The 26907-nt window shown below is 38.8% G+C and overlaps 1 protein-coding gene across 4 annotated transcripts in view; it reads right to left on the bottom strand.

Moving 5' to 3' along the window:
• Window positions 1-310: 310 nt before the first annotated feature.
• The window catches only part of PGM2 (phosphoglucomutase 2), a 35424-nt gene continuing 8827 nt past the window's right edge, over window positions 311-26907 (bottom strand). The window contains exons 4-14 of one of the 4 annotated variants that reach the window (XM_009239863.4): window positions 24406-24490; window positions 22080-22163; window positions 21752-21945; window positions 17385-17574; window positions 16209-16306; window positions 14826-15006; window positions 14642-14735; window positions 13279-13408; window positions 11555-11744; window positions 6240-6469; window positions 311-893 (exon numbers count right to left, since the gene is read on the bottom strand). In XM_009239863.4, coding sequence (XP_009238138.2) covers window positions 791-893; window positions 6240-6469; window positions 11555-11744; window positions 13279-13408; window positions 14642-14735; window positions 14826-15006; window positions 16209-16306; window positions 17385-17574; window positions 21752-21945; window positions 22080-22163; window positions 24406-24490 — 1579 coding nt within the window. In that variant the 3' untranslated portion in view covers window positions 311-790. 4 annotated transcript variants of the gene reach the window in all.

The following is a 26907-nucleotide window of genomic DNA, read 5'->3' as shown; positions in this document are numbered from 1 at the left end:
CCTCCAAACCAGGAATCACATTAAATTGTGCTAATACAAACAAACAAACAAACAAAAAACAGAAAAATACGCTACTTTCAAGTTTCAAGTAAACAATTGGTTTTTCAAGATTTAAAAATATAAGTTTCAACACATTAAACAAAGACACTGAAGCTGTTTTTTCCTAGCACATGTACGATGTACTAATATGCTATGTGCATTATTAGAACTAAAAAAAATTTAGTTCAAAAAAACTTATCTTTTTAAAGCATCTTTTGCTCTACTTCATAGGTTTCTGCAAATTATATTTTCCCCAAACATGAACACAACATTTGATCTATTCATTTATTTTATTTTATAAGGAATTGATAGAAATATAAATGTACATATACCTAAAAAGTGGCTATCCTACATATGACAGCCCAGAATTTACTAACTCCATAAGTTTTCTGGATATTTCAAGCACACATTAAAACAATTACAGAGAGGACATACATTTATGATTTATGCAAATTAAGGCACATCAATTACAATCTATTTTTTTAAGTTAGTCAGTTTAAAAATCTTCACTTACAAAAATTCAAAATATGTCCAAGCTCAACTTTTTAGTAGGAATGTTAGTTTGTTGGGTTTGGCCATTTTTCTTTTTTCACCTTAAAGGTCAAACATGAAACAATGAGGAATGTAGGTCTTTGTAAAACACATAAATACCTGTGATATTTTGAATCATTTGGCCCTTAAAAATATTGCTTAACAAGTTAAACCCAGCTTAATTGTAGGTAAATGCAAGTATACCCAAGGCTGGACTATTCTAGTCTGCTTTTGGCTGCAGATTGTACTTCTGTGGCTGGAAAAAATGTTCTTCAATAGCACTGACCAGTTCATTCAGTTCCTTCTTCAGCTGCTCAGGATCACTGGAAAACAAGGGGGAAAAAAATCGAGGTCAAGGGATTATTCCAAAGCACAGTTTAAATGCTCCCCTCCATTGACCAAGTGACATGAAAATATAACCTTAAGAAGAGGGCTAAATAGGAAAAAAAAGAGAACTCCAGAGACTTAAGCATGGAACACATCCGTTGACTTAGACAAAACACCCCATGAGACAATACGCATTATTTTTCCCAAAGATTTTTCCAGCGTCTGAACTATAAACAAAGTTATCCTTTGCTTTTCTCATAAGACTTTGTAAGAAACACAATTTTTGGCCTAGCATCCCTAAAAGATCTGTAATGTTTGTACCTAAGGGTGTAGAGAAAGCTTTCATGATGTCAGTTGACATTAAATCCTGCTAAACTTTTACAAACAACATCTCTGTTAACTCCTCAGTCTCCCAGAATACAGACATTCATGATGATGTCTGCCCTCAAACTACTGGCACCTAAGCTTCAGCCTTGTCTATAAAGCCTTCCTAGAATGAACAGCAATAGGGAGCCTTCAGGTGGGTTTGAGGAGTCAAACACCAAGAAATCGGATCCCTGTGGTCATATCATAATGAATCTATTTCTTGAACCAAAGAGTCACAACTAAAGTATAAACAAGAATCTGGGGAGACAAATCCCTTTAAGAAAATCCAGTTTTCAGGGCTGTGGGCAACACTCATTTATATACAAACATTTGAAAGATAAGTAACAGATAAAACTGACTTGCAGTTGAAGAGGTTACCAGCATCTTAAGTAGCCTAGTGTGAGTACTGTAAGTACTTAATACCAAAAAGCTAAATTTAAAAAACTAAATCCTTTGTACTTTCCGTTACTTCATACTCTTCATACCATCTTTAATATATGCAGTTTATTTTAATGGAAATCCCTATAATTAGTTAAAATCATTTCAACATTGTAATAGCTAAATAGTACTGTAACAGCTAAAGCAATCCATTTCATTGTAGACATTAATTCTGGCTCTATACTTACTAGCTCAGTGCCCTTGGGCAAGTGGCTTGGCCTCTCTAAGGCCCAGATTCCTCATTTGTAAAATTGGGATAAAGACTTTACCTTCTCAAGAGAGTTGCTGTACAGATTGCAATAAATTATATAAAGCAATTAGCACTGAACCTGGCCCAAAGACCTCAATAAATGTAGCTATCATTATAATTATTTTTATCCCTACTGGCAACATATAAAGTAATTATGCTTTTTAAGTACATATGAACTATATCAGTTTTCTTTTCCTTCTCCATAAATGTGCTTTGAAGAAAATAACAGTTCTCAGGAAGGCACATAAGCTAATCATTTTTTAAAGTATACTTAAAACTAAAACTCTGTGAATTTACTGATTACTAATTTATTATTCAAGTTTATTTCTTAATCATGACATGAGTTAACATTATGATTCATGTATACAGTGATATGTTTTTGATATTGCATTTTATGTGTGAAAAAGAAATCAGTACCACAGTGTAAGATTTAGTGGAACAATTCTTAAAACAAAAATTTTGTGTTACTATTCTCCATCCTAATCAATAACCCTTTTTGTTCAATTAATGCTTGAGAATATTTCATAACATCTTTAAAAATAACAGGACACATCCTATAATCATTTAAGCCAGGGTTAGGAATTCCTGTTTCTGAAAAGTCTAAATCTAGATGGATCTCTTGATCAGAATGTTTAGGAAAGTATCATTTTTCTCTAATCATCATGAAAAAACATTGAAGCTAAACGACAAGTAAATACAATGCAGTGTTCTTGATGTGATTATAAATTGGGAGAAAGCAGCTATTTTGGGGACTTTTGGGAATTTAGGTGTCAATTGGGCTAGGATAGTGTCTCCAGTTATTCAAACACTAATGTTGCGATGCTGTGAAGGTATCTTGTAGGTGTGATTAATATCTATAATCAGTTGATTTTAAGTAAATGAGATTATCCTAGACAATGTGGATGGGCTAGATTCTATCTGAAAGGCATCAGGAATGGAACTGAGGTTTTCCTGAAGAATTCCACCTGTAGACTGTAACTTTAACCCATGCCCGAGAATTCCAGGCTCCCTTTCTGGACAGCCTGCCCTGCGGATTTCAGACTTGCCGAGCCGGCCCCCACAATCAATTGCACAAGTTGATTCCTTGCAAACAATCTCTTCATAGATACATTCTACTGCTTCTGTTGGTCCACTGGAACCCTGCCTAGTACCATTATTATCTATTTGCCTTAATATTAAGAGAGTGTTCTTAAGAGATGCACACTGAAATATCAGGAGTGAAGTATCATGAAGTCTTATGATGTGTCAGGATGTATCACAGAGTCTTTCAAATGGTACAGAAAAATCTCAAATACATAACATATATGGTGAGAGAGCAAATATTGCAAAATGTTAGCAATTGCTGAGTCTGGATTGGGGTCAACAAACTGTGGTTCATGTAGTTTTACTGGAACACAGCCATGCCCACTCCTTTATGCATATGGCTGCTTTCTTACTACATTAGCAGAGCTGAGTAGTGGCGACAGAAACCACATCTGCAAATGCTAAAATATTTACTATCTGGCTCTTTACATAAAAAGTTTGGTCTAAGTGAAGGGTATGTGGGTATTCACTGCATTCTTATTCCAACATTTCTGTAGGTTTGAAACTGTTCAAAATAAAAAAGTTGGACAAAACTAAAGACATCTCCCCTGACAAAAATATATTTTTAAAGCAGCACATACTTGAAAAGGGTTTTCCATTTTGGTTGATTAGAAGGCCATGAAATTTTATGAATAATTGAAATTTATGACATAAAGCATATTAACAATATTTAAGCTTTTCAGGAAAGAAGGAAATCTTAGTCAAGATTTTATTGCTAGCCAGGTGCAGTGGTTCATGCCTGTAATCCCAACACTTTGGGAGGCTGAGGCTGGCGGATCACTTGAGGCCAGGAGTTCGAGCCCAGCTTGACCAACATGATGAAACCTTGTCTCTACTAAAAAAAAAAAATACCAAAAAATTAGCTGGGTGTGGTAGTGCATATCTGTAATCTTAGCTACTCAGGAGGCTGAGGCACAAGAATCTCTTGAACCCAGGAGGCAGAGGTGGCAGTGAGCTGAGATTCCACCATTGTACTCCAGCCTGGGCAACAGAGAGAGAACCTGTCTCAAAAAAAAAAAAAAAAAAAAAGAAAAAACTTTATTGCTGTTGTACATCAGGTATGCTGGTGCCTTGCTTAAGCCCTGACCACATATCCATCTACTGACATAGCGCTTAATGCCCCATTTAATAAATGGAAGCAATGTTTCAATGAATATAATAAAAGGACAAATTTTCAAGGTTTTTTTCACTAATTTATAAGCTAATATTTGAACTTAAGTCCACTCAATAAGCCATGTGAAAAATGTTAATATCATAAAGCCTTAAACATTTAAACAGTGTTATTATTACAAAGGAAAGCTTTCCGAAATATAAGATATATTTTCATCAGATAATGAAAAGTAAAGGACAAAATATAGAAAAAACAGATCCTTAAGTTGGACTGTTTAGTTGGACTGTCCATTTCTTTTTAAAAGAATGAAACATAGAAATAAGAAAACACTAAATAAGAATTATAAAGAAATGTTTACAAAAAACTATGTGCAACATAGCAGCAAAGAGCTTACTAACTAATGCACACGAAAACAAGATTCTTGCATAATATTACAATAAAATATTGGTAATCCAGAATTCTTAGAAAATGAGCTTTTATATGTTCACTTAATAGTTGAGTTTTTGCACTTTAAGCACAAAGAGGTTTTGTATGGGAATCCATAGTGAAAATACATTACATAGTCCCATGACTTCTTAAGTATCTCTTTACTGAACTTCTTGACATTTGAGAGCCATGAGCATATAACTGTGTTGGAGTGGAGCTGTATTCTGGGCTCACATGGGTGTAGAATGCTATTTCCCTCATGATAAACTCATGGAGTGCTGAGCTTTCTAAGTCCTTGTGTCCATGTTTTATAGTTTTGTTTTGTTTTAATATTTCCTTTCTTGCTATCAGCAGTCACTTCTTGCCTAAGAAAAGTTTGTTATAATTCCCCATTCCTCTAATTTGCTACATTTAATCTGCTACTAGCTTGGCAATTTAAGACGCTCAGGAATTTTCATCTGCTTTTATTTGCACAAGTTTGATTCACAAGGCTGGAAAAACTCTTCTATGAGCAAAGCTTTGGTTTGTCTATGTTGTCACAATTACCTAGACGGGTGCTGTTTACTACAGCGGCCATTAGACACATGTGGCTACCAAGAACTTGAAATGTGGCAAGTGCCACTGAGGAACTAAATTTTTAATTTTATGAAGTTGAGTTAATTGAGTTCAAGTTTTAAAACTGATACTTGATTCAGTTATTAGAAAACAAGTATGTTTGGAATAATCTGGGTATTAAAATCTACTTTGTCTAATCTAAATTTTATTAACTCTACAGATCAAGTATTTCTGATAAAAATGGAGCATTCAAATTGAGATATGCTGTAAGTGTAAAATTACTGAATCAATTTTGAGGACTTTTTTCCAAAGAAAAAAAAAAGAATGTAAAACATCTCATTAATAATATTTATACTGATTATATGTTGTAATAATTTTTGGATATACTAGGTTAAGTAAAATATATTATTGAAATTAATTTCACCTGTTTCTTTTTACGCTTTTAAAAGGTGACAAGTAGAAAATCAAAATTGCATCTGTGGATTGCATTTTAGTTCTGTCGGACAGCACTGACTTAATTCACCTTTCACAAAAACTTTTCCTGATTTTCAACTGTATTCTGAATAGGGAAATGCTGGTTAACTGCATGTTGGACAGGCATGCAGTATCACACTTACACACACTAAGGGCATGCACTGAGCTTGTTAAGGTGCAAAATGTTAAGTTGTTACAGAGTGACCAACTCAAACACTTTATTGAGGTCACAGAAACTTGAACCTGAAGCTACCAGCCCATCAGCTCTTTGGCAGCAAGGACTCTCTCTGATGAGGCTCTCTGCACCCCCTCCAGAACCCAGCACAGACCTGTCTACAATGGCTACTCAAAGATATTTCTTGAATGCATGTGGAATGGATTATAATTTATTTTATCAGAGACATGGGAAGACTGAAGTTTGAGAAAGAGAAAATCTCATTGGAGTTAGCCACCAATGAAAAGTGTTTAGAAAAAGGCACTTTTATTACTAAACTAAAATAAAGATAAAATTTTCCCATACAAAGAAATTTAGGACAAAATTAAGAAAGTAAAAAGTAAGCTTTTCCCCAGATGCTCAGTCTGACTGTTAATATCAAAATATTACTGCAGGTTCTGAAACAGCATTTCTAATTAAATTACCTATTAGAAAGATGGAACATTTCACTTGGCATTTGAATAGAACCAGTTAGGAAGTCTGGGGAGTAAAAATCACACCAGCTGCCATCCACATCATACCTGTTTCCAGGTGGGGCACACAGCTCTGCATAGTACTTGATTTTGGGCTCTGTCCCACTGGTGCGCATGGTAGCCACGCCTCCATTAGCAAAGGTGAAGGTGATCATTTGGCTGCTTTTACTAGTGGGAAGAACCTAAGAATTAATGCACACATTATAAATTTAAATGGTAACATTCTGGCCTAACCAATATCTTCCCTTGCATAAGTAAGAAAATAAATGCCAAACAAATCTATTGGTTAGAAAAGGAAAACATTTTGGAGGAAATCAGAAAGTGTACTCCACATGAATGAAATACTAAATGATAGTAATTTATGAATATGTGGTCTACTATATGGAATACTATTCAGCCTTAAAAGAGAAGAAAATCCTGTCATTTGCAACAATATAGATGAACCTGGAAGACATTATGTTGAGTGAAATAAGCCAGGCACAGAAAGACAAATACTGCATCTCACCTATATGTGGAATTGGAAAAGGTTGAACTCACAGAGGCAGAGAGCAGAATAGTGGTTACCAGCGGCTGACTGGGGGAGGGTGGGGATAAGGGAGGGGGAGTTTGGGGAGATGCTGGTCAAAGGGCATTAAAAAGTTTCAGTTAGAAGAAAAGTTCAAGAGATCTACTGTGCAATACAGTGACTATAGTTAATAATGATGCACTGTATACTTGAAAATTGTTAAGAGAGTAGATTTTAAGTGTTCTCACTACAAATACACGATAAATATGAGGTAATACATTCTAATTGACTTGATTTTAGCCATCACAATGTATACATTATTTTAAAACATCAGATTGTACATCATAAATGTATATAATTTTTACTTGTGAATTAACATAATGAAATTAATTTTAAATAAAGAAAATTAAGTAACTTTGTGTATTAGCTTTTACTTCCCTAGTTCTATTGAAATTATTAAAGTTTTATTAAAACACATCATTTCACAAGATATTGACTTAAAACAGATTAATACACTACAAAAAAAAAAAACCCAAACTAGAGTATATTTACTGTTACAAAGTGAATCCTTGCAAAGAAAATTCCATAAGGAGTTTTTTGTTTTTTTTTTTTTAAATAAAGCTTCCAGGCTGGGCATGGTGACTCACGCCTGTAATACCAGTACTTTGCACTTTGGGAGGCTGAGGAGGGCGGATCACATGAGGCCAGGAGTTGGAGACAAGCCTGGCCAACATGGCAAAACCCTGTCTCTACTAAAAATACAAAAATTAGCCAGGCATGGTGGCGGGTGCCTGTAATCTCAGCTACTCAGGAAGCTGACGCAGAAGAACCACTTGAACCAGGGAGGCGGAGGGTGCAGTGAGCCGAGATTGCGCCACTGTACTCCAGCCTGGGTAACAGAGTGAAACTATGTCCCCCCCAAAAAAAAAAAAAAAAAAAAAGGAAGGTTCTGTAAGAAAAAATAAATGCCATATAAATTTATTGGTTAGAAAAGAAAAATGGTCTTGAGGAAATGGTATATTTATATTTGATAGGTCCCAAAACTCCATTAAAATTACAGAGGTACTTTAAATAGCATAAGTACATGGGCAAAGAGACAAAGAGGAGGTAGCACCTGATGGGGCTGCCAACCGATCGCACAAGTCAGAAAACAGATGGAGGCACAGAACTGGTCTGGTGGGACCCAGAGAATGAAATCTGAGTGCCTGCAGAAGGAGACATGGATGAGAACCGAGGCAAGGCGCTCTGCAAAATCCTGGCCAAACTCAAGAACCAGAGGCACCAGGTACTGCAAAAGGCAGATGTGAGGCAGGGGCGGAAAGCAGGAACAGGGTTTGAAAGAAGCTCTTAGACCCTCCCCGTTCCTTGCCCTGAGCCCACACTGTCACAGAACCACCTCTTCTCTATTTCTGCAGGAGATGGTTTAAATAATCTGGAGATTAAATCAGAAACATTCAGGAGTTAGGGAACCTGGGCGGGGCATGATGAAAACAGAGGGATCAAGTAGTAGCCCTCAGGCTGACACGCCCAGCTCTGCCCTCATGCCTCCAGGGCCTTGGTATCTCATCTTATCATTCTTGGGTAGGTGATTAAGGTCTCATTAAATCAGATAGGGGGATCCCCTTATAAAGTTAACTTGCTACCAATATCCTCTGAGTGAAGTATGTCATTCGATCTGCATATGTACACAGAGCTTCCAATCAGTTCTTAGGTGCCCAAAGGATAATTAAGGATCATCAGACTTTTGGGGAAAGACATCATGTAAAAGACAAAGTCCAAAACAAACAGAATAAAAAGAACTTGGTGGAAATAATGAGAATGTAGTGGAAAAAGAAGACATATATTTTTAAAAAACTATAATTAGGTCTATAATCCTTAGAGAGGTAAGATATTATTTACATTAAAAAAAAAAAAGGAATATCACCCTGGGCAACACAGCAAGATCCTGTCTCTACTAAACTAAAAAACCTTAGCCGGGCATGCTGGCACACACCTGTAGTCCCAGCTACTCAGGAGGCTGAAGCAGGAGGATTGCTTGAGCCCAGGAGATCAAGGCTGCAGTGAGCTATGATCATGTCACTGTACTCCAGCTTGGGTGAAAGAGCAAGACCCTGTTTCAATAGGACACTATTTTTAATAAATTAGAGAGTTAAAACTGATATAGCCAACAGAGGCACTGAAAGCTAAAGCTAAGGAAATCTCCCAAAAAAACAGAAGAAGAAAGAAACAAGAAAAGTAGAATATCAGTCTTGGAAAGCCAGCACCTAAGAGCTCTTCAAGAAATGAAAAACTGAAAATGCAGGGGAGGTGATTATTTTAAAAAATAACCAATTAGCTCCCTTTCTTGATACATCATTAAGAAAACTTCTCAGAACTAAAATAAATGTTTCTACAGACCAAGTATCCAGAAACATGAATAAAAAGGGACCCATACTATAGCATATCACTGTGAAATTTTAGAACCTGAAGTTTACAGAAAAGTTCCTAAAATCTTCCCAGAGGAAAAAAACAAACAAAACAAGTTGCATGGAAAGGACTGAATAAGTAACGGCATCAATAACCTTACATGCAGCATACAGTAGGCCTTAACTATTTGCTGAAAAAGGAAGGATTGGAGGCTCAACAGCAATGCTGGAAGCCCAACAATAATGGAGCAATGCTTTCAAAACTGTCAGTCAGTGAAGTGTGAGGACAGAATAAGACATTTTCAGACCTAAATGCCACCAAAAACTTACTACCCAATTACTTGTTCTCAGAAAGCTATTAGAGGATGTGATCTAGGAAAATAAATATAGAAAGAGGAAGCCATAAGGTCTAGGAGCAAGGGACTCAACCCTGGAGAAGGGCATTCCCAGGATGACAGCTGTGCACCCAACCCAGAAAGCAGCTGGCCCAGCCCAGGTGGAGGAACCAGGAGGGTGGCCATTGGACATGGAACAGGAAAACCCTACTGAGAGGCATTTGAAGGATTTGGGAAAAATTACTGACGGGTACATAGAAATCCAGGCAAATGGAAGAACAAAGCAACTATTATTACATGAATTAAGGCAGGCGCAGTAGCTTACGCCTGTAATCCCAGTACTTTGGGAGGCTCAGGCAGGAGGATCACTTGAGACCTGCCTGGGAAACATAGGGAGAGACTTGTCCCTCCAAAAAAAAAAAAAAAGGCCAGGCATGATGGCATACCCTTGGTCCTAGCTCCTCAGGAGGGTGAGGTGGGAGGATCACTTGAGCCTGGGAGGTCAAGGCTACAGGGAGCTGTGATCATGCCATTCACTCCAGCCTAAGTGACTAAGTGACACAGCAAGACTCTGTCGCCAAAAAAAAAAGAAAACAAACAAACAAACAAACAAAAAAAGGTACAGGAAATACAATTCTCTATACAAATTAGAGAAACCTAATCAAAATACACTACTTAGCTAGCAGGCAACAGCAGTTACTAGTCATAATAACAAAAGCACGGAATCTGATTTAACCAAAAGCTGTGGCATAAACTGTGAGGATGGGGAGAAGAGGATTATTGAATGTAGAAAGTGTAAGAACTAAATCTTTATCTCAAAAATAGAAAGTCAACAAATTGTAAAACTGGTATATCAAAACATCACTATATGAGCACATGATTTACAAATCTAGTCTTGGTGGCATGGCAATGAGGTGGCAGGGATGGGACTGCCATGTTTCATCATAAGAGTTTTCATATTATTTCTATTTTAAAAATATGCTGTGTGCAGATGAAAATGAAAAATAGAACAAAGTAAATATCAAAGAACATGCCTAACATCTCATAAGGATATTCTTACTTTCCTCCCCCAACCCCCTGACATAGAAAGCAACACTCTTCTGCTACCTTTGGGTCTTCTTTTGTCTCCAGTGAAAGATCTGCTTGTAAAGAATGCAAACTCAGGCTTTACAGCCAACAGCTCCCATACACTCAGAGAACACAGTAAACTAACTAGAAAACAAACAGTGGTTCTCAAAGTGAGGACCAGTTGCATCAGTACCACCTGGGACCTTGTTAAAAATGAACATTTTTGGCTCCTACCCCAGGCGTGCTGAATCGGAAAGTCCAGGTGTGGGCTCCAGCACTCTGTTTCCCCAGCCTTCTTGGTTAAAGATGCTCCTACAAGTGTGAGAACTCCTGACAGGGAGAGAATGCTGGATCCTGAGACAGAAGACCCAGATTCTCCCTGGACCACCACCAACTAAGCTCTGTGACCACAGACAGGTTCCACACTTCTGAGCACTTATTGCTTAAGGTGCTAAATGACCACACAGGCTTTGATGATTAGTTCCTCTTTTTTTTTTTTTTTTTTTTTTTTTTTTTTTTTTTTTTTTGAGACTAAGTCTCGCTCTGTCACGCAGGCTAGAGTGCAGTGGTGCAATCTCAGATCACTGCAACTTCTGCCTCCCGGGTTCAAGCAGTTCTCCTGCTTCACCCTCCTGAGTAGCTGGGATTATAGGTATGAGCCACCACACACGGCTAATTTTTGTATTTTTAGTAGAGATGGGGTTTCACCATGTTGGCCAGGCTGGTCTCGAACTCCTGACCTCAAGTGATTTGCCCACCTCAACCTCCCAAAGTGCTGGGATTACAGGCATGAGCCACCACATCCGGCTTCCACATATTTTTTATAGCTTATTTATAATCCCGCCTAAGTGCCTAAAATCAGCTTCAATTAATTGTGCAGTTAAATAATTTATTCAAATTATTTTAAAAGGTAAATAGAAAAGAGGTTAGTTAAAAACAGAAGACATTACTTACAGCTTTTTTATCAGGTTGGTTATCATCATAGCCAGTTGTAAGGTCCCTAATGGCAGAAATTTCAAATTTGCCACAAGCTTTTGGATAATTATTTTTTCCATCGTAGCTTCTGAGGTTTTCAAATAATTTCTTAATGGTGTCTTGATCATGGCAGATAAAATAGGAAGCTTTAGTAATATGGTAGCCATACCTATCAAACAAATACAAATTCATGCATATGAGGAACAAATAATTTTGTAGGGTGGACACAGAACATGTACCAACCAGTGTATTCTAAAATAAATATGGGTGGGTGTGGTGGGTCACGCCTGTAATCCCAGCACTTTGTGAGGCCGAGGCGGGCAGATCACCTGAGGTCAGGAGTTTGGGATCAGGCTGGCCAACATGAAGAAACCTCGTCTTTACTAAAAATACAAAAATTAGCCGGGTATGGTGACAGGCACCTGTAGTCCCAGCTACTCCGGAGGCTGCAGCAGGAGAATCACTTGAACCCAGGAGGTGAAGGATTCAGTGAGCCAAGATTGTGCCATTGCACTCTAGCCTGGGCAACGAGAGACTCCATCTCAAAAAATAAAATAAAATAAAATAAATAATAAAATAAATGTAATAGCCATTAACTGACGCCAAAGGAATAATTTTTAAAAGACCATTAAAAAAGAGGTCCAGGCCAGGTACAGTGGCTCACACCTGTAATCCCAGCACTTTGGGAGGCCAAGATGGGCGGATCACCTGAGGTTAAGAGTTTGAGACCAGCCTGGCCAATATGGTGAAACCCCCAACTCTACTAAAAATACAAAAATTAGCCAGGTGTGGGGACACCTATAATCCCAGCTACCCGGGAGGCTGAGGTAGGAGAATTGCTTGAACCCAGGAGGCAGAGGTTGCAGTAAGCCGAGATCATGCCACTGCACTCCAGCCTGGTGACAGAGCAAGACCCCGTCTCAAAAAAAAAAAAAAAAAAAAAGAAGTGCAACAATCTACCCCAGGGATCACCAAATGACTGCCTGGTCTTCTGCCTGCATTTGCACAGAGAGCCAAGTCACATGCATCACTTTCTGTATTATCTTTGGATGCTTACGCACTACACAGGCAAGGCAGAGTTGAGTAATTGCTACAAAAAATGAATAGATGTATTATGAAGACATTCAATCTTTTTTGATATCGGACACTTAAAATCACATTCTTTCATGTTGTCATTTGTTAAGAATTAATGCAATCAGGAACAGTAATTACTAAGTTGTTAAGTATCAAAAGGAAAAGGTGATCTCTTTAGTTTTTTTTAATTTTTTTTTTTTTTTTTTTTTTGAGACAGAGTTTAACTCTTGTCGCCCAGGCTGGAGTGCAATGGCGCGATCTCGGCTCACTGCAACCTCTGCCTCCCAGGTTCAAGCAATTCTCCTGCCTCAGCCTCCTGAGTAGCTGGGATTACAGGTGCCCACCACCATAATCAGCTAATTTTTGTATGTTTAGTAGAGACGGGGTTTCACCATGTTGGCCAGGCAGGTCTCGAACTCCTGACCTCAGGTGATCCACCTGCCTCAGCCTCCCAAAGTGCTGGGATTACAGGCATGAGCCACTGTGCCCAGCCTTATTTAATTTTTATAAGAAATAGAATTCATCACCAAAATAAGAGCATTAGAAAGGATATTAGTATCTCATGCATAAGTATACAATAGAACATTTCAAAATATTATTTCAATCCAACAGAGTCAATAACAACTTACTCCACATAAATGGCCTTTAGTTGCTGAGACAAAGACAAATTCTTGGTTGCTAGAAAGCTAGCCAACTCTGCACTTATGACAGCGGCACTGACTCCATCTTTGTCCAGAACAAAAGGGCAGCACATGTATCCTGCAGAAACACACGTCATACATACATCTATACAATACTGTGCCAAACCACATTGAGTATGAATCCTGGCTACTGCATATTAGAGGTTGTACAGTGCTGCATGTATGCATGCTTCTCATTAATATCTTATGTTTAGGAATTTAGCCCAGTGCCTAGCCCATAGCAGGCCTTCAAGAAATATCTGTTGAAGAACCTGCAAGATTTTCCCTCCTGGCCACATGGTGCTCAATCACTAGAGTCATGAAACTCCTTCCAGCTCATGAAGTTGTTTCTAATTGTCCTAGTCAATATATATCTCTTTCTTCTCCAAATCCCAATAGTATTTGTTAGTTACATTATTCATTTTGACATCTGGCCTATACTCTTGTGTGTGATTACTTAACTAAATGTATCTAAGCTGCTGTAGGCTAAGGTCAGTGCCATCCATTTCTTTTAGAGTCACTGAGTAATAGACATGCAATTAATACTTGATAAATGAATGTAAGAAAATCTTTTTTAAAATAAAAAGCTATGGAAAGACAAGTCTGCCAAATCTGACAATAAAAGAGCAGAACCTGAGCGATTACGCTTTCTTTGATTAGTTAAATCATGTGTTAGTGTTGCAGAGAATATACAAATGAATATAAACAAATTTAATGCATAATAGTTTTTACTAAATTAATAGCTAAAAGTGTTTGGTACAATGTGAGTTTCAAATTTCTATAGCTGGTTCTCCTTTCTGTTCATTTATATTGACAGTTTAGGACAAGGGTTTTTCTGTCATTCTGGCTGGACCTGGGTCATCCTTTTGGGTGAGTATCATTCTGATGACAGCAGCAAACCATGCCTTCCTTCTCCTTTCCTCTGGATAGACCGTAGCATAGATCCTTATTAGCACTTTTGGAGGAGGATGGACATTAAATACCACAGTGTTTAGGCCTGGATATTAAACACCACAGTGGAGGAAACATCAGAACTTCCAAAATACAGGTACCGGCAGCCAAGCATACAATATCACTGTTTTCAGTCACCCAGGCAAAGGATTCTGACATGAATGACTTGGTTGTTTTTAAGACATTCCTTTTTGCTGTAAATCATCTGAGATGTCAATTTTGGAGTAGGACAGTTCGACATTCAACCTGAGTGCTGGAGAAGCAAAATAAACCGTGTTTCACTGTGGATCTTTGAATCCCAATCCAAACCTTTTCCTTTTGCCTTGCAACCAATTCCTTAATGTTCATGATCACTTCTTACCAATAGCTTCTTCAAATGCAAATAAGACAGTTTTCCCCTGGTCTATTAGCTGTTTGGCTCGGTTTCCCATCCACTTAAAGCCAGTTAATGTTTCCTAAAGGGATAATCCAAAAAAGAAAGACATGCCTTAGATCTTCTACAGAGCAGATGAAAGGAAAATGAGTGAGTCCCAGAATCACCTTACCTCAAAATGAAAACCTTCCTTTAAGGCAATGGCCCGCAAGATTTTGGAGGAGACGGTGCTGGACAACATGTATGTGTCTTTGAGAGCACTGCGATCCTGGTTCTTCTCTTTCCAAGATGTAAAAAGCCACCAGCCCAGGAGGGCCCCTAACTCATTGCCTGAAAACACCCTCCATTCACCACTGAAAGAAAAAAAAAAAAAACAACAACCATTCATTTCCATAATCTTAAGGAAGACTCTAAAGTGTCATGGGGATAAAACAATTTAGCAAACAAAGCCTTGAAGTATTTTCTGCAAGGCTGTTCTTGTTATTCATCATCTTTAAATAACTGGTCAGAAATGTAACTGCCATTTTACAAACATCTGAGCAGCTACCATATATATCAGCCAGTTTGCCTGAACAGACATCCTGTCTTTGAAGACTGTATAAAATAAGTATGTCACACATGACACACAATGGCTCTATATTAATCTTTGGCAAAGCCTTTGATTTTAAATGTAACAAATATGCTGGCAAGATCCCCAATATATAGAGTAAGTTTTGCTATCTCAATTTCTGGACTGGTCAGTATTGCTGATTCTGAGAGGGGACAGCTCAGTACCCCTTAAGATCAAGCTCGGTCCTAAATGGTCAGAACATCAGAGAAAAGATGTGCGATTTCTGCTTCTCTTGGCAGTCCAGATGGCTAGAAGTAAATCTCACCTATCAGGACGTATCATCTTAGCTTAACTTTCTCAACACTGATATAGAATGGAACCTGTTTTATCACAATCTAAAAATCCTACCATTTCAGCAGCAGCACCCTCATGCCCCCAGAACATCCCATAGGCTACCTGACACCCAAAATTGCTTGGGCCCTGCCTACCTTTCAACTTTAGCCCCCACGTACTTACCTCTCCTTTGTACAAACTCTCTGGTCAGACTTGTCTTAAACACTGTGCCGACACCCCACAGGAATTCCTCCCTGGTCTGTCCAAATTAAATTCAGCACCTCCTTGAAGGTACTGCTCCCTCCTAAACCCCTCAGCAAATACTGAAGCACACAGCTAGCACCAAAGTGCTTTACCCTCATTAGACACTGAGACATTACTCATAAAAAAATCGATTACAAAATGAGAAGTTCCCAAATAGGAGTTTCAATTTGAAATATATACTGGGTTGATTTACTCTGCATTATGCTTGCCAATCACGTAACCTCCCCCAACACTAGGTCTCTATCTTGTTCTCCATTAGAAGACTACACAGGAGGTTCAGTGAAATGATCATTTGCAAAATAAATGGGAAATGTTTCCAAATAGGTCCCGTCTCCCCAGAAACATTTTACCAATGAAGAGATCATCCTTTATATGTTCTATAATATAAGTAATCACAATTAATTTTACCTGTCTTGCTTTTCTGCCACAGCAAGTCTATCAGCATCCGGGTCATTAGCTAAAACAATTCTGGCCTTGGTTTTGTCAGCCAAAGCAAAGGACAAAGTCTGAAGAAGAATATGAAAATAAAATATTATTTAATCAAGAATCGAATATATGGTAGTCTTTAAAAACATTCAGTTCCTTAAGAACTCAAGAGGTCTTTCTCCTCTTAGAAAGATAATATAGGACCAACCAAGACCAGCTCCAGAAGTGAAATTTAGCAAACAAAAGCCGCAGCTGGTCTTGGTTGGTTACACAGTATCTTCCTAAGTCAGAGGTCAGATAATGGGAACATTGGTGTGTGACCCAAGCCTACCAGTGTGCCTGCTGCGCATGTGCCAGTAGGTGTATGGTTGTACTGGTATTTCCGGGCATTGCTGTGTGATCAGCCTCACAAATAAAACAAAATAAACTGATTCTCTGAATACCACTGCTACCCTAACCTTTAAAAATGTTACAGGAACCATAATGTAAGCAACACTTCTTCATATCAGAAAAATGACAAGAAATAAAAATCATAACCTGATAAAATTTCACTCTATTACTGCTTCTTTTTGGCATTAAGGAGACACAACAAGTTAAATTAAATTAAATTAAATTAAATTAACTGAATTTGAAGCACCATTTAGAGCTCAGTTCTCATATCCTGATTCTGGGGTGTTTAATTTGAAAGATCTTTTAAGAAAGTAATGACTAACAAATATATATACTTCTTTTTTTTGAGACGGAATCTCGCTCTGTCACCCTGTCACCCAGGCTGGAGTGCAGTGGTGCGATCTCAGCTCACTGCAACCTCCATCTCTCAGGTTCAAACAATTCTAGTGCTTCAGCCTCCCAAGTAGCTGGGATTACAGGCATGTACCACCACACCCAGCTAATTTTTGTATTTTTAGTAGAGACAGGGTTTTGCCATGTTGGCCAGGCTGTTCTCGAACACCTGACCTCAAGTGATCTGCCTACCTTGGTCTCCCAAAGTGCTGGGATTACAGACATGAGACGCTGCACCCAGCCATATATACATATTTCCATGCTGAAATTAGTTTTTCTTCAGCACAATGAAAACACATAAAAATGTTTTTTACTTGACAGTAATAGTTTTGAATATAAAAGCAGATATCATAATTTAAAAAAAAATTAGTTTACCAAGACACCTTTCCCCTCTTCGGGATTCGGGTATTTCACTGTTGGAAACTCAGGATCCGGATCTTTCTGTTCAGGAACAGCCTCAGGAGGAACAAGGTCAAAAGCCTTGAAAGCTGACTGCACAAAGCTATGACCCACCCCATGGACAGAGGTGTGCACAAACTTCACCTTCGTCTCCCTGTTCACGCTCCTAGAATCAGACACACAGTGGAAAATGATACAAGGCAGAAACAGGGATCTCAAACCTGCAAGGTTTGCAAGAATGTACAAGACAACTGAATATCTTTCTAATTCCATTTCAGAAAAACAAAACATATCCATTCTCTCCCAGATATACATATTCCTTCCCTCAACATACTCAAGTTTTAAATTCTACTCTGTATTTATTTTCAGCAAATCCGATTATTTCAGGTTTTGTTTTATGCATCCCATCTCAAGTGAGATACAAAGAACCCCAAGCTCATGTTCCCACAGGAGACTCACTGCTGGCCTGACAGGTGCCCTGACAGTGCTAGAGCCAGCCCAGGACAGTTCCAGGGCTCCACACACCCATATATCCCCAAAGCGACAGGTTCCCAAATGTCCTTTATCAGCTTCAGAAATGATTTTCAAAATGTCCTTTTTAACAAAATGTGTTGGGTTATCCCACACATAAAGATATAAAAAATAAAACTTTTACTTTGGGAGGCCGAGGCAGGTGGATCACCTGAGGTCAGGAGTTCAAAACCAGCCTGACCAACACAGAGAAACCCCATCTCTACTAAAAATACAAAATTAGCTGGGCATGGTGGTGCATGCCCGTAATCCCAGATACTCGTGAGGCTGAGGCAGGAGAATCGCTTGAACCTGGGAGGCGGAGGTTGCAGTGAGCCGAGATTATGCCACTGCACTCCAACCTGGGCAACAAGAGCGAAACTCCGTCTCAGAAAAAAAAGAAATAATAATAATAATAAATAAATAAAACTTTTTGTTTGCCAAGTAACAATCCTGTTTGATACCATGCCATGACTTAGGGACTTTATACAGACTAACAACAGATACTAAAATTAACAGGAGAAGTTACAGAAAAATAAAAGGCTTTAAAAACTTCCAGTGCTCTGATGGCTGGAATCTTAGGTTATTATCCATTTCTTTTGGGAATGAATAAATGAATAAGGTCTTATCTAAGAGAATTGTGGTTTAAAACAAGCATATCCTGAAAATAAAATGCATCTGGAAAAACAAATATGTAAGATTAGGGAGGAAAAATCTGGAAAAACAACTCTCTTGGATTTTAAAATACATAATAAACCTATAGTAATTAAAACAGCTTGGTACGAGATACAAAAAGGCAGATTAAAGGAACAGAATAGAGAGTTCAGAAGTTGATCTAATTTGAAATGGGAGATGAACACAGAAGTAATAATGCTGAGTGGTTAACATGCTCTGGAGTCAGACTCTGAATTTAAATCCTGGAGCTCTGCCATCTATAAGCTGTGTGACTGCTGGCTATTAACCACTCTTCCTTGTAGTTTTTTCATCTATAACATGCATGATAATATACCAGAATTTATTTACTGGCATTACTCTGAGGATTAAATGAAATTACATGTTGACCAGGCACAGTGGCTCACTCCTCTAATCCTAGCACTTTGGGAGGCTGAGGCGGGTGGATTGCTTGAGCTCAGGAATATGAGACCAGCCTGGGCAACATGGTGAAACCCTATCTCTACAAAAAAGTACAAAAAATTAGCAGAGCATGGTGGTGCACAGCTGTAGTCCCAGCTACTCAGAGGGCTGAGGCAGGAGCATTCCCTGAACCCGGGAGGTCAAGGCCGCAGTGAGCCAAGATCATGCCACTACACTCCAGCCTGGGTGACAATGTGAGACCCTGTCTCAAAAAAAAGAAAAAAAATTACATGTGAAGGGCCTCCAGCAGTTATCTGGTATATAATAAGCACTTGATTAATGTTAGAAATTGTTGCATAAAGGTGACCTTTCCAATTAGTCAAAAAAACGAAAAAAAAAAAAAAAAAAAAAAAAGAAAGATTCTTCCATTGATGTTGGTACAACTGCAAACCTTTTAGAAAAAACCTAATCTGCTTTCCTACTTCATGCCCCATATAAAATTAAAAATCACTAATGAAACAAAAGATTTAAATATTATAAAACACAAACACGAAAGTTCTAGAGAAAGAACAAGGGAAATTTTTTTGTGTTACTTTAATAATTTTGTTATAGAGCATGTCTTCCTAAGCATGACATAAAACCCAGAAGCTATAAAATAAGATTAATAAATATTATACAAATTTTTAAACAGTTCAGCAAGCAGTTTCAATAAAAAATTCCAAAGACGACAGAAAACATCTAAAAAATATATATTATATATATATTTTATATGTATATATGTAGATATATAATATGTATATATGTATATATATTATAAACAAAGATATTTATCAATATAAAAGGTGAACAAATACATAGAAAATATAGGTTAATTAAAGAATACAAATAAAAGTGAGCTATTCCTTTCAACTAGCAAATCAGGAAAAATGAGAAACTGGATCACAGCGCAGAAGGAAATGTAGATATCATATGCTGTCAACATCTACTGTTGGTGGGAGCACCAACTGGTATATTTTTGGAGGTCAATTTGCTAAGCACTATCAACTTTGTGAATGCACATACAATTTTGATGCCAGAAAGTTACCTTACGGATACACATGCGCACACACACACATACTCAAGCAACTGTGCACAAGGGTGGTTAACTCCCGAGCTACCTGGAGTGGAAAAGCAGAAATGCTTCATTCTTCATGAAGTTAAATCAGAGGCGCAGAGGGAAAGTTCACAGACATATTTTGTCTGGACTACACACCATTGAAAAAAATGGTCCAACACGTAGGAATTAGGAGATTTCACACACAAAATCCAGGTTTCCAGTTATTTTGGGAAGAGGAGAACTCAGATGATCTGGTAACTGGGACCTATATTTTCATGTGGGTAACACTCAGCTGGTGTGGCTGCTCCCTTCAGGCGGGACTGGGCTTTCATACTCTGCACTGGAGTGGGCACCATCAGCTGATCCAACAAATACAGTATCAAAGACAAACTTACAAGTTCAGTTTCTTTGAATCAGTGGTTTCTTGCTAGGGGGACAATCAGGAGGGGTGGGACCTACAGCATACTCAAGAAGACACCACTATCACTCTGCTAGACCACTTCCTACCTGATGGTAAGGACTGAGTCTGTGTCACTGAGTTAAATACACCGGTGCAGCAGCCTTTAAGACAGAAAGTCAGGACTAATAGGGACTTTAGTCATAGGAAGGTGTCCATGACAAATTAACTGGGGGGGAAAAGGGCACAGAACAAACCACACACACACACACACACACACACACACACACACACTATATTCCCATTTATGGTTCTGAAGTATATTATACTTATACACACATATATATATATATATATACACACACATATATATATATACACATATATATATACATATATATATGCATATATATATGTACATATATATATGCATATATATATATGTGTGTGTATATATATATATATGCTTGCATATGCACAGAAAATTTTTGGAAAGATAGAAAAATACCAGTGTTTGCTATTCAAGACTTTTGAGCAAGTTTTAAAAACATACATATATATACACACACACACACTTACACATATGAATATGTATGAATCACATACATGTATGGAATCCGTAACAGGTCAGCAAACTACGGCCTATGGGCAAGCCACCCACTTCTGTCTGCACTCCTTCGCTGACATTTCATCTATGATGGCTTTTGTACTAAAACAGCAGAGTTGAGTAGTTGAGAAAGAGTCTGTGTGGCCCTCAAAGCCAAAAATATTTACTATCTGTCCCTTTAAGAAAAGTTTGCCAAGGCTTGATCTACAGCCTCAAATCAGACGCAGCTGGGTGGGTGTGGTGGCTCACACCTGTAATCCCAGCACTTTGGGAGGCCAAGGCTGGTGGATCACTTGACGCTAGGAGTTCAAGACTAGCCTGGCCAACATGCCAACTCCTTGTCTCTACTAAAAATACAAAAAAACTAGCTGGGTGCAGTGGCTCACGCCTGTAATACCAGCTACTTGGGAGGCTGAGGCACAAGAATCGCTTGAACCCAGAAGGCGGAGGTTGTAGTGAGCCAAATCATGCCACTGCACTCCAGCCTGGGTGACAGAGTGAGACCCTGTCTCAAAATAAGTAAATAAAATAAAATAAAATAAAATCAGACGCAGCTGTAGTACATGAACCAATTAAAGAGAAAAACTTCACGAACACTGATAGAATTTGGCTGAATCACATTAACTCACTTAAGGTCAGTGAAGACACAATTCGTTTACCTGTGGAAACAGTACTTCTTAAGGTCTTCAAAGTAGTCATTATTGATGGAAGCACTCGGATTGTGAAGAAGTGGACTGCTATCAATTAAAGAATCATCCCAAGCTTGAGGCCATGGTTCTAGATTTTCTTCAATAGCTTGAGAAATCCCTTTATCATGAGGAGAAATGATCTGAGCTCCATTATCCCAATAGACCTAGAAGACCCAGGAACACATTCAGAAGGTTTACAGTTAATGGAAATAAGGCGTCTATTACCTACAGTCCCCAAAATGACAGATACAGGATTCCTACAGAAGGATGTATGTGTGGAGTAGAAAAGGGAAAATACCTTATAACCATTATCCTGCTTTGGATTGTGAGATGCAGTTATCATGATTCCAGCACAAAGTTTCAAACGCGATACTGTGAAGGGCTGTAACATAGCAGGAAACAAGAACAAACAGTTTTTAACAGAAACAAGCAGATATCCTTAAAATGTCTATTTTATACTGTTCATGCCAACTTGCTCCCTTTTCATAAACATAATATATAAATAGCATAATATTTTTGAGCCACACTCCAGCAGTATGCAATTACCCTTAGAACTAACTGGCTGCTCATAATTCCAGGATGTATTTCCTAAGAAGAAAGGTGAGTAATTTCCTCAGTGCCTTCTCATTCCATCTTCTACTTGGTAGAGCTAGAAAATTCTTCAAACATAACGATGGTCTAAGCCTCCATTCCAATGCTTTCAATGCTTCTACCTGAGACAGAGGTTTGTGGATTCAGTTTACTCCCTCCAACTGCTTCTCCCTCTCCTCCTTTCTCATTTGCTTTTAAGGAAAAGGTTGAGGAAAACACTGAGGGGCCAGGGGTGGTGTCTCACGCCTGTAATCCCACCACTTTGAGAGGCCAAGACAGGTGGATCACTTGAGGTCAGGAGTTCAAGACCAGCCTGGCCAACATGGTGAAACCTTGTCTCTACTAAAAGTACAAAAAAATTAGCCAGGCATGGTGGTGGGCGCCTGTAATCTCAGCTACTTGGGAGGCTGAGGCAGGAGAATCACTTGAACCTGGGAGGCGGAGGTTACAGTGAGCTGAGATCCTGCCACTGCACTCCAGCCTGGGAGACAAGAGCGAAACTCTGTCTCAAAAAAAAAAAAAAAAAAAGTTGAGGGAATGGAGAATGCTCTTACAGGTTCCTCATTTATCTCTCACTCCAGGGTTAAATATTTATATTTCAACTTAGCTCCCATCTCTACTACTTCCCAAAATGGGAGGAGGGGTTGGATTATTCCCCCTACTGAGGCAAATGACATTGATTATACACAGGCAACCTGAGATTTAAATAGTCCGTCCCCTCCACCCTTTCACCAAGAATCACTGCAGTCATTCAACCCCCTGGAAGTTATGTCACATCTCTCAGGTGTCCTGGGCCAAAGAAAAGGGGAGAACGACTCCTCAGTGTGGGCAGAGGATTCATGTTTGACATAAAATTAATAGCTATTAACACTTAGTACAGAAGGTAATTAGGATGCTTGAATACATGACAATTTTTCCATCAAACAATGAAACCTGAACTACATTTAGATGTGAATAGAGTGTCTATCAGGTTATTCACAGCCTAGGGGTGCTGCATCTACCTGTCAGTGCACTAGAGCTGGCAAACACAAAATGAATTGGAACCTCCTTCTGTAGCAATACAGTCTCATTTCTACTAGATGTGACTAACTGCATCCAAATCACATTTTCCAAAACATACTCTCAGCATCTGGCCCAGCTCTTAAAAGTTTTGTCTATGTCAAAGCAATAACTGTCATAGTCCCTACTGTCTTCTTCTTTAGATTGTACTACATAAAGGATTTGATAAAAGTCTTACTCAAATATGCCGAGCATGCTCTCTGTACTAGCCATGAATAGTATTTAGAACAAAACATTTGTATAAAACAGGGGTGTGACAGCTTGTCAAAAATATTCATGACAAGACAGGGTTTGAGGTGAATTCAGATTTTGACGCAAGAAGTTTCCTAATTGTGATAGCTGAGAAAAAGAACTACAAACCAAATTTAAAAACAGAGAAAAGGCCAGGCATGGTGGCTCACACCTGTAATCCCAGCACTTTGGGAGGCCAAGGCAGGCGGATCACCTGAGGCCAGGAGTTCGAGACTAGTGTGGCCAACGTGGTGAAACCTCGTCGCTACTAAAAATGCAAAAATTAGCTGGGAGTGGTGGCAGGCACCTGTAATCTCAGCTACTTGGGAGGCTGAGGTAGGAGAATTGCTTGAACCCAGGAGACAGAGGTTGCAGTGAGCCAAGATCATACCATTGTACTCCAGCCTGGGCAACAGAGCGAGACTCTGTCTCCAAAAAAAAAAAAAAAAAAAAAAAAAAAAAAAAAAAAATTTGCTAACTCTCTCGAACATCCTTAGAACGCAAACAAAAGGAAAACTGCAATTTAAAAAAACCAATTCCATGAATCAAAAGTTGAATACCAGACAAATATTACTAAGATGTGGGAGAGACATTCCAGGAGAGAAGAGAATGCCTCATACATGCCAAGGAGCTCCTCTGTCATTCAAACAGTCCAATCCCAATAGCCCTAAAGACTATAAAATTCAGCCAAGTCCCATCCCTGATCATGTGACAGGAAATTATGAAAGGAAATGGCTACTTACCACAAAGGGGGTTGGCGTTATATCAGAAAAGAGGTACACAGGAATCCCCTGACTGATAAATGTGGTTGCAGCAAGTCGGGCAAACCTGAGAATGCAGAGTGACAGGGAAGAAAAGGAGAGTTGAGTGATCAGGACTGTGAGTGATGGAAAGAAGGAAATGAATGCTGAATGTCCTTTAGGGTGAATGCAGCACCCAGATCAAGGACAGCATTTATTACAATCTTTACCCTGGCATGGGACAGTAAAGCTTGAGGACTCTCAGGAGTCATCTCATTTCACTCTTTTGTTTTACAGAAATGGCACTAAAGCCAAGAAAGGCCAGGCCCCTTTCCCCGGGTCTAACAGCCACTTAGTGGCGGAGCCAGGCTGCATCCTGGCCTTTCAGCTCTCTGTCTATCTCAGTGGTTCTCAGCCAGGGCAAGTCTGCACCTTCTCCTTCCAGGCATCTGAAATGTCTGGAAACATTTTTGCTTGTCACACTGGGAAATGGAGAGAGTTGCTACTGGCAGCTAGTAGGGAGAAGTCAGGGGTGCTGCTAAACATCTTACAACGCACCCTACAACCCCAACAAAAAATCATCCAGCCACTGTGCAGTCACATGTCAACAGAGCAGAGGCTGAAAATCCTAGCCTAAGTCTATCACAATCCAGCGTACACCACACAGACTGGAATTTGATTAGAGGTTGCTTTATTTGAAATATAAGACATCCTAGAGTACGCATTTGTATACACACACACACACACACACACACACACCCATACACATATATACATCTTGGTTCCAATCAGCCTTTGAAAGAAAACTTAATTCTTTGACATTTTTCTCAACTTCCACAGAAACTTGCTTAGGGCAAAACACAGAAAATGGCATCAAATCTTCTTTCAAGCTGGTGTAAAATACATTACCACAAATAAATGAGCAATTTACTTAGAAGGAACAACATTATACCACCCCTGTGGGTTAAACAATCAGATCATTCTTACTCTCCCCAAATACTTCTTGAGCACTAGCTTCGTTGACACTATTCTGAAGGCTGGCTGGGGCACAAAGAGCAGATCTCCACTCTCTCTCTCTGTTACAAACGTGCACAAAAAAATGCAATGCGTTCTCCGCATATACTTAACAGTTACTGCTTACGTTCCCCACCAGATATTTAAAATTGGAAGATTAAAGAATAAACATTTCCTTGGGTGAAATTCAGAAACTGCAATAGTTTCCAACTCCTTACGAAGATTCCATTCACTCATCATGAATATTTTACCATGTGTTGGTTAAACACTTACATTATGATCTCTGAATGTCTCACGCATTGCAGGTGATAGAGAGTAGCCTTGAGTTCCACTCCATCCCATCCCATCAAACTCTGAGACTTGAACCAGAAACTTAAATTGGTAACATCACTCACTTTAAGGAAATGATATGGCTCCAAGGCCAGGGCAAAAAAATTTGTACCTTAATCGATAATGTTAACATATCTCTGAAGGTTGTATCAACCAGAAGCAGGGCAGTCAGCCTAAAATGAAGAAATTTAAGCAGCTCAGTAGACAGATTTAGCCACATACACGCACTGTACATGCTCTGAGCAAAGGATCTGACCTGCCCTGGGGCGGCAGAGGAACATGGTCACGATTTAGTTCTAACTGTACATCCACTAACTGTAAATGACAAGCTGATGTGCTGGTTTATACCACATCATTCTCTTGTGAATGTAGTTCATGTGCATCTATCCCCCAGAGCTACAACTTTTCTCTTGCTTTATTGACAAAAAAATCACATTTTTGAGCTGCAAAGCTAAAGACTAAAAATCTTATGCCCTCCTGAGTTGAACCTGGGGCTGATGCCACCTGGTGATTTTCCCCGGCTATGCACCCTTCCTCAAGGCCACACGTTTGTCCCCACGAGTGCTTCTGTCTTAGATTGGAAGCTCCTGATGGGCAAAGATAGGACTCTATAAACTCATCCAGCTCTGTAAAGCTAATAAGACTTTTCATTAATATTCAATATGTATAATTCTAAGATACTACTAACACTGATACTCTGGAATGATTAAAAATTCATCGTAACAGAGGAAGTGTTCAAGTAAAAAAGAGGGTTATGTAACATGGTTAAGGGCAGGGGTTGGTAACTACAGCCCATTTTGTAAGTAAAGTTTTACTGGAACACTGCCATGCTCCTGTGTTTATGCATTGTCGATGGATGTTTCTCGGCTTCATGGGAGAGTTGAGTAGTGGTGATGGGAATCACGTGATATGCAATGTGTATGATATCCACTATTTGCCCTTTAGAGAAAAAGTTTGCTGACCCCTGGTACTAGTGTCCTTAGGCTTAAATTGCAACTCCTCCTTTCACATTATAATCTCAGGGTAAAGAAATAAAAGTACATACCTTACAGGTTGCTGTGAGGATAGAATGAGTAAATACATAAGTGTCTGGTTCATAATCAGCACTCAAATGATTGCTGCTATTACTATTATCATTGTCACCATCAGCATTATATGCCT

This window comes from Pongo abelii, chromosome 3 (assembly GCF_028885655.2).
Source record: "Pongo abelii isolate AG06213 chromosome 3, NHGRI_mPonAbe1-v2.0_pri, whole genome shotgun sequence".
Taxonomy (NCBI): domain Eukaryota; kingdom Metazoa; phylum Chordata; class Mammalia; order Primates; family Hominidae; genus Pongo; species Pongo abelii.
The sequence above is the reverse complement of the archived record's forward strand: the minus strand, read 5'-3'. Positions and strand labels throughout refer to the sequence as shown.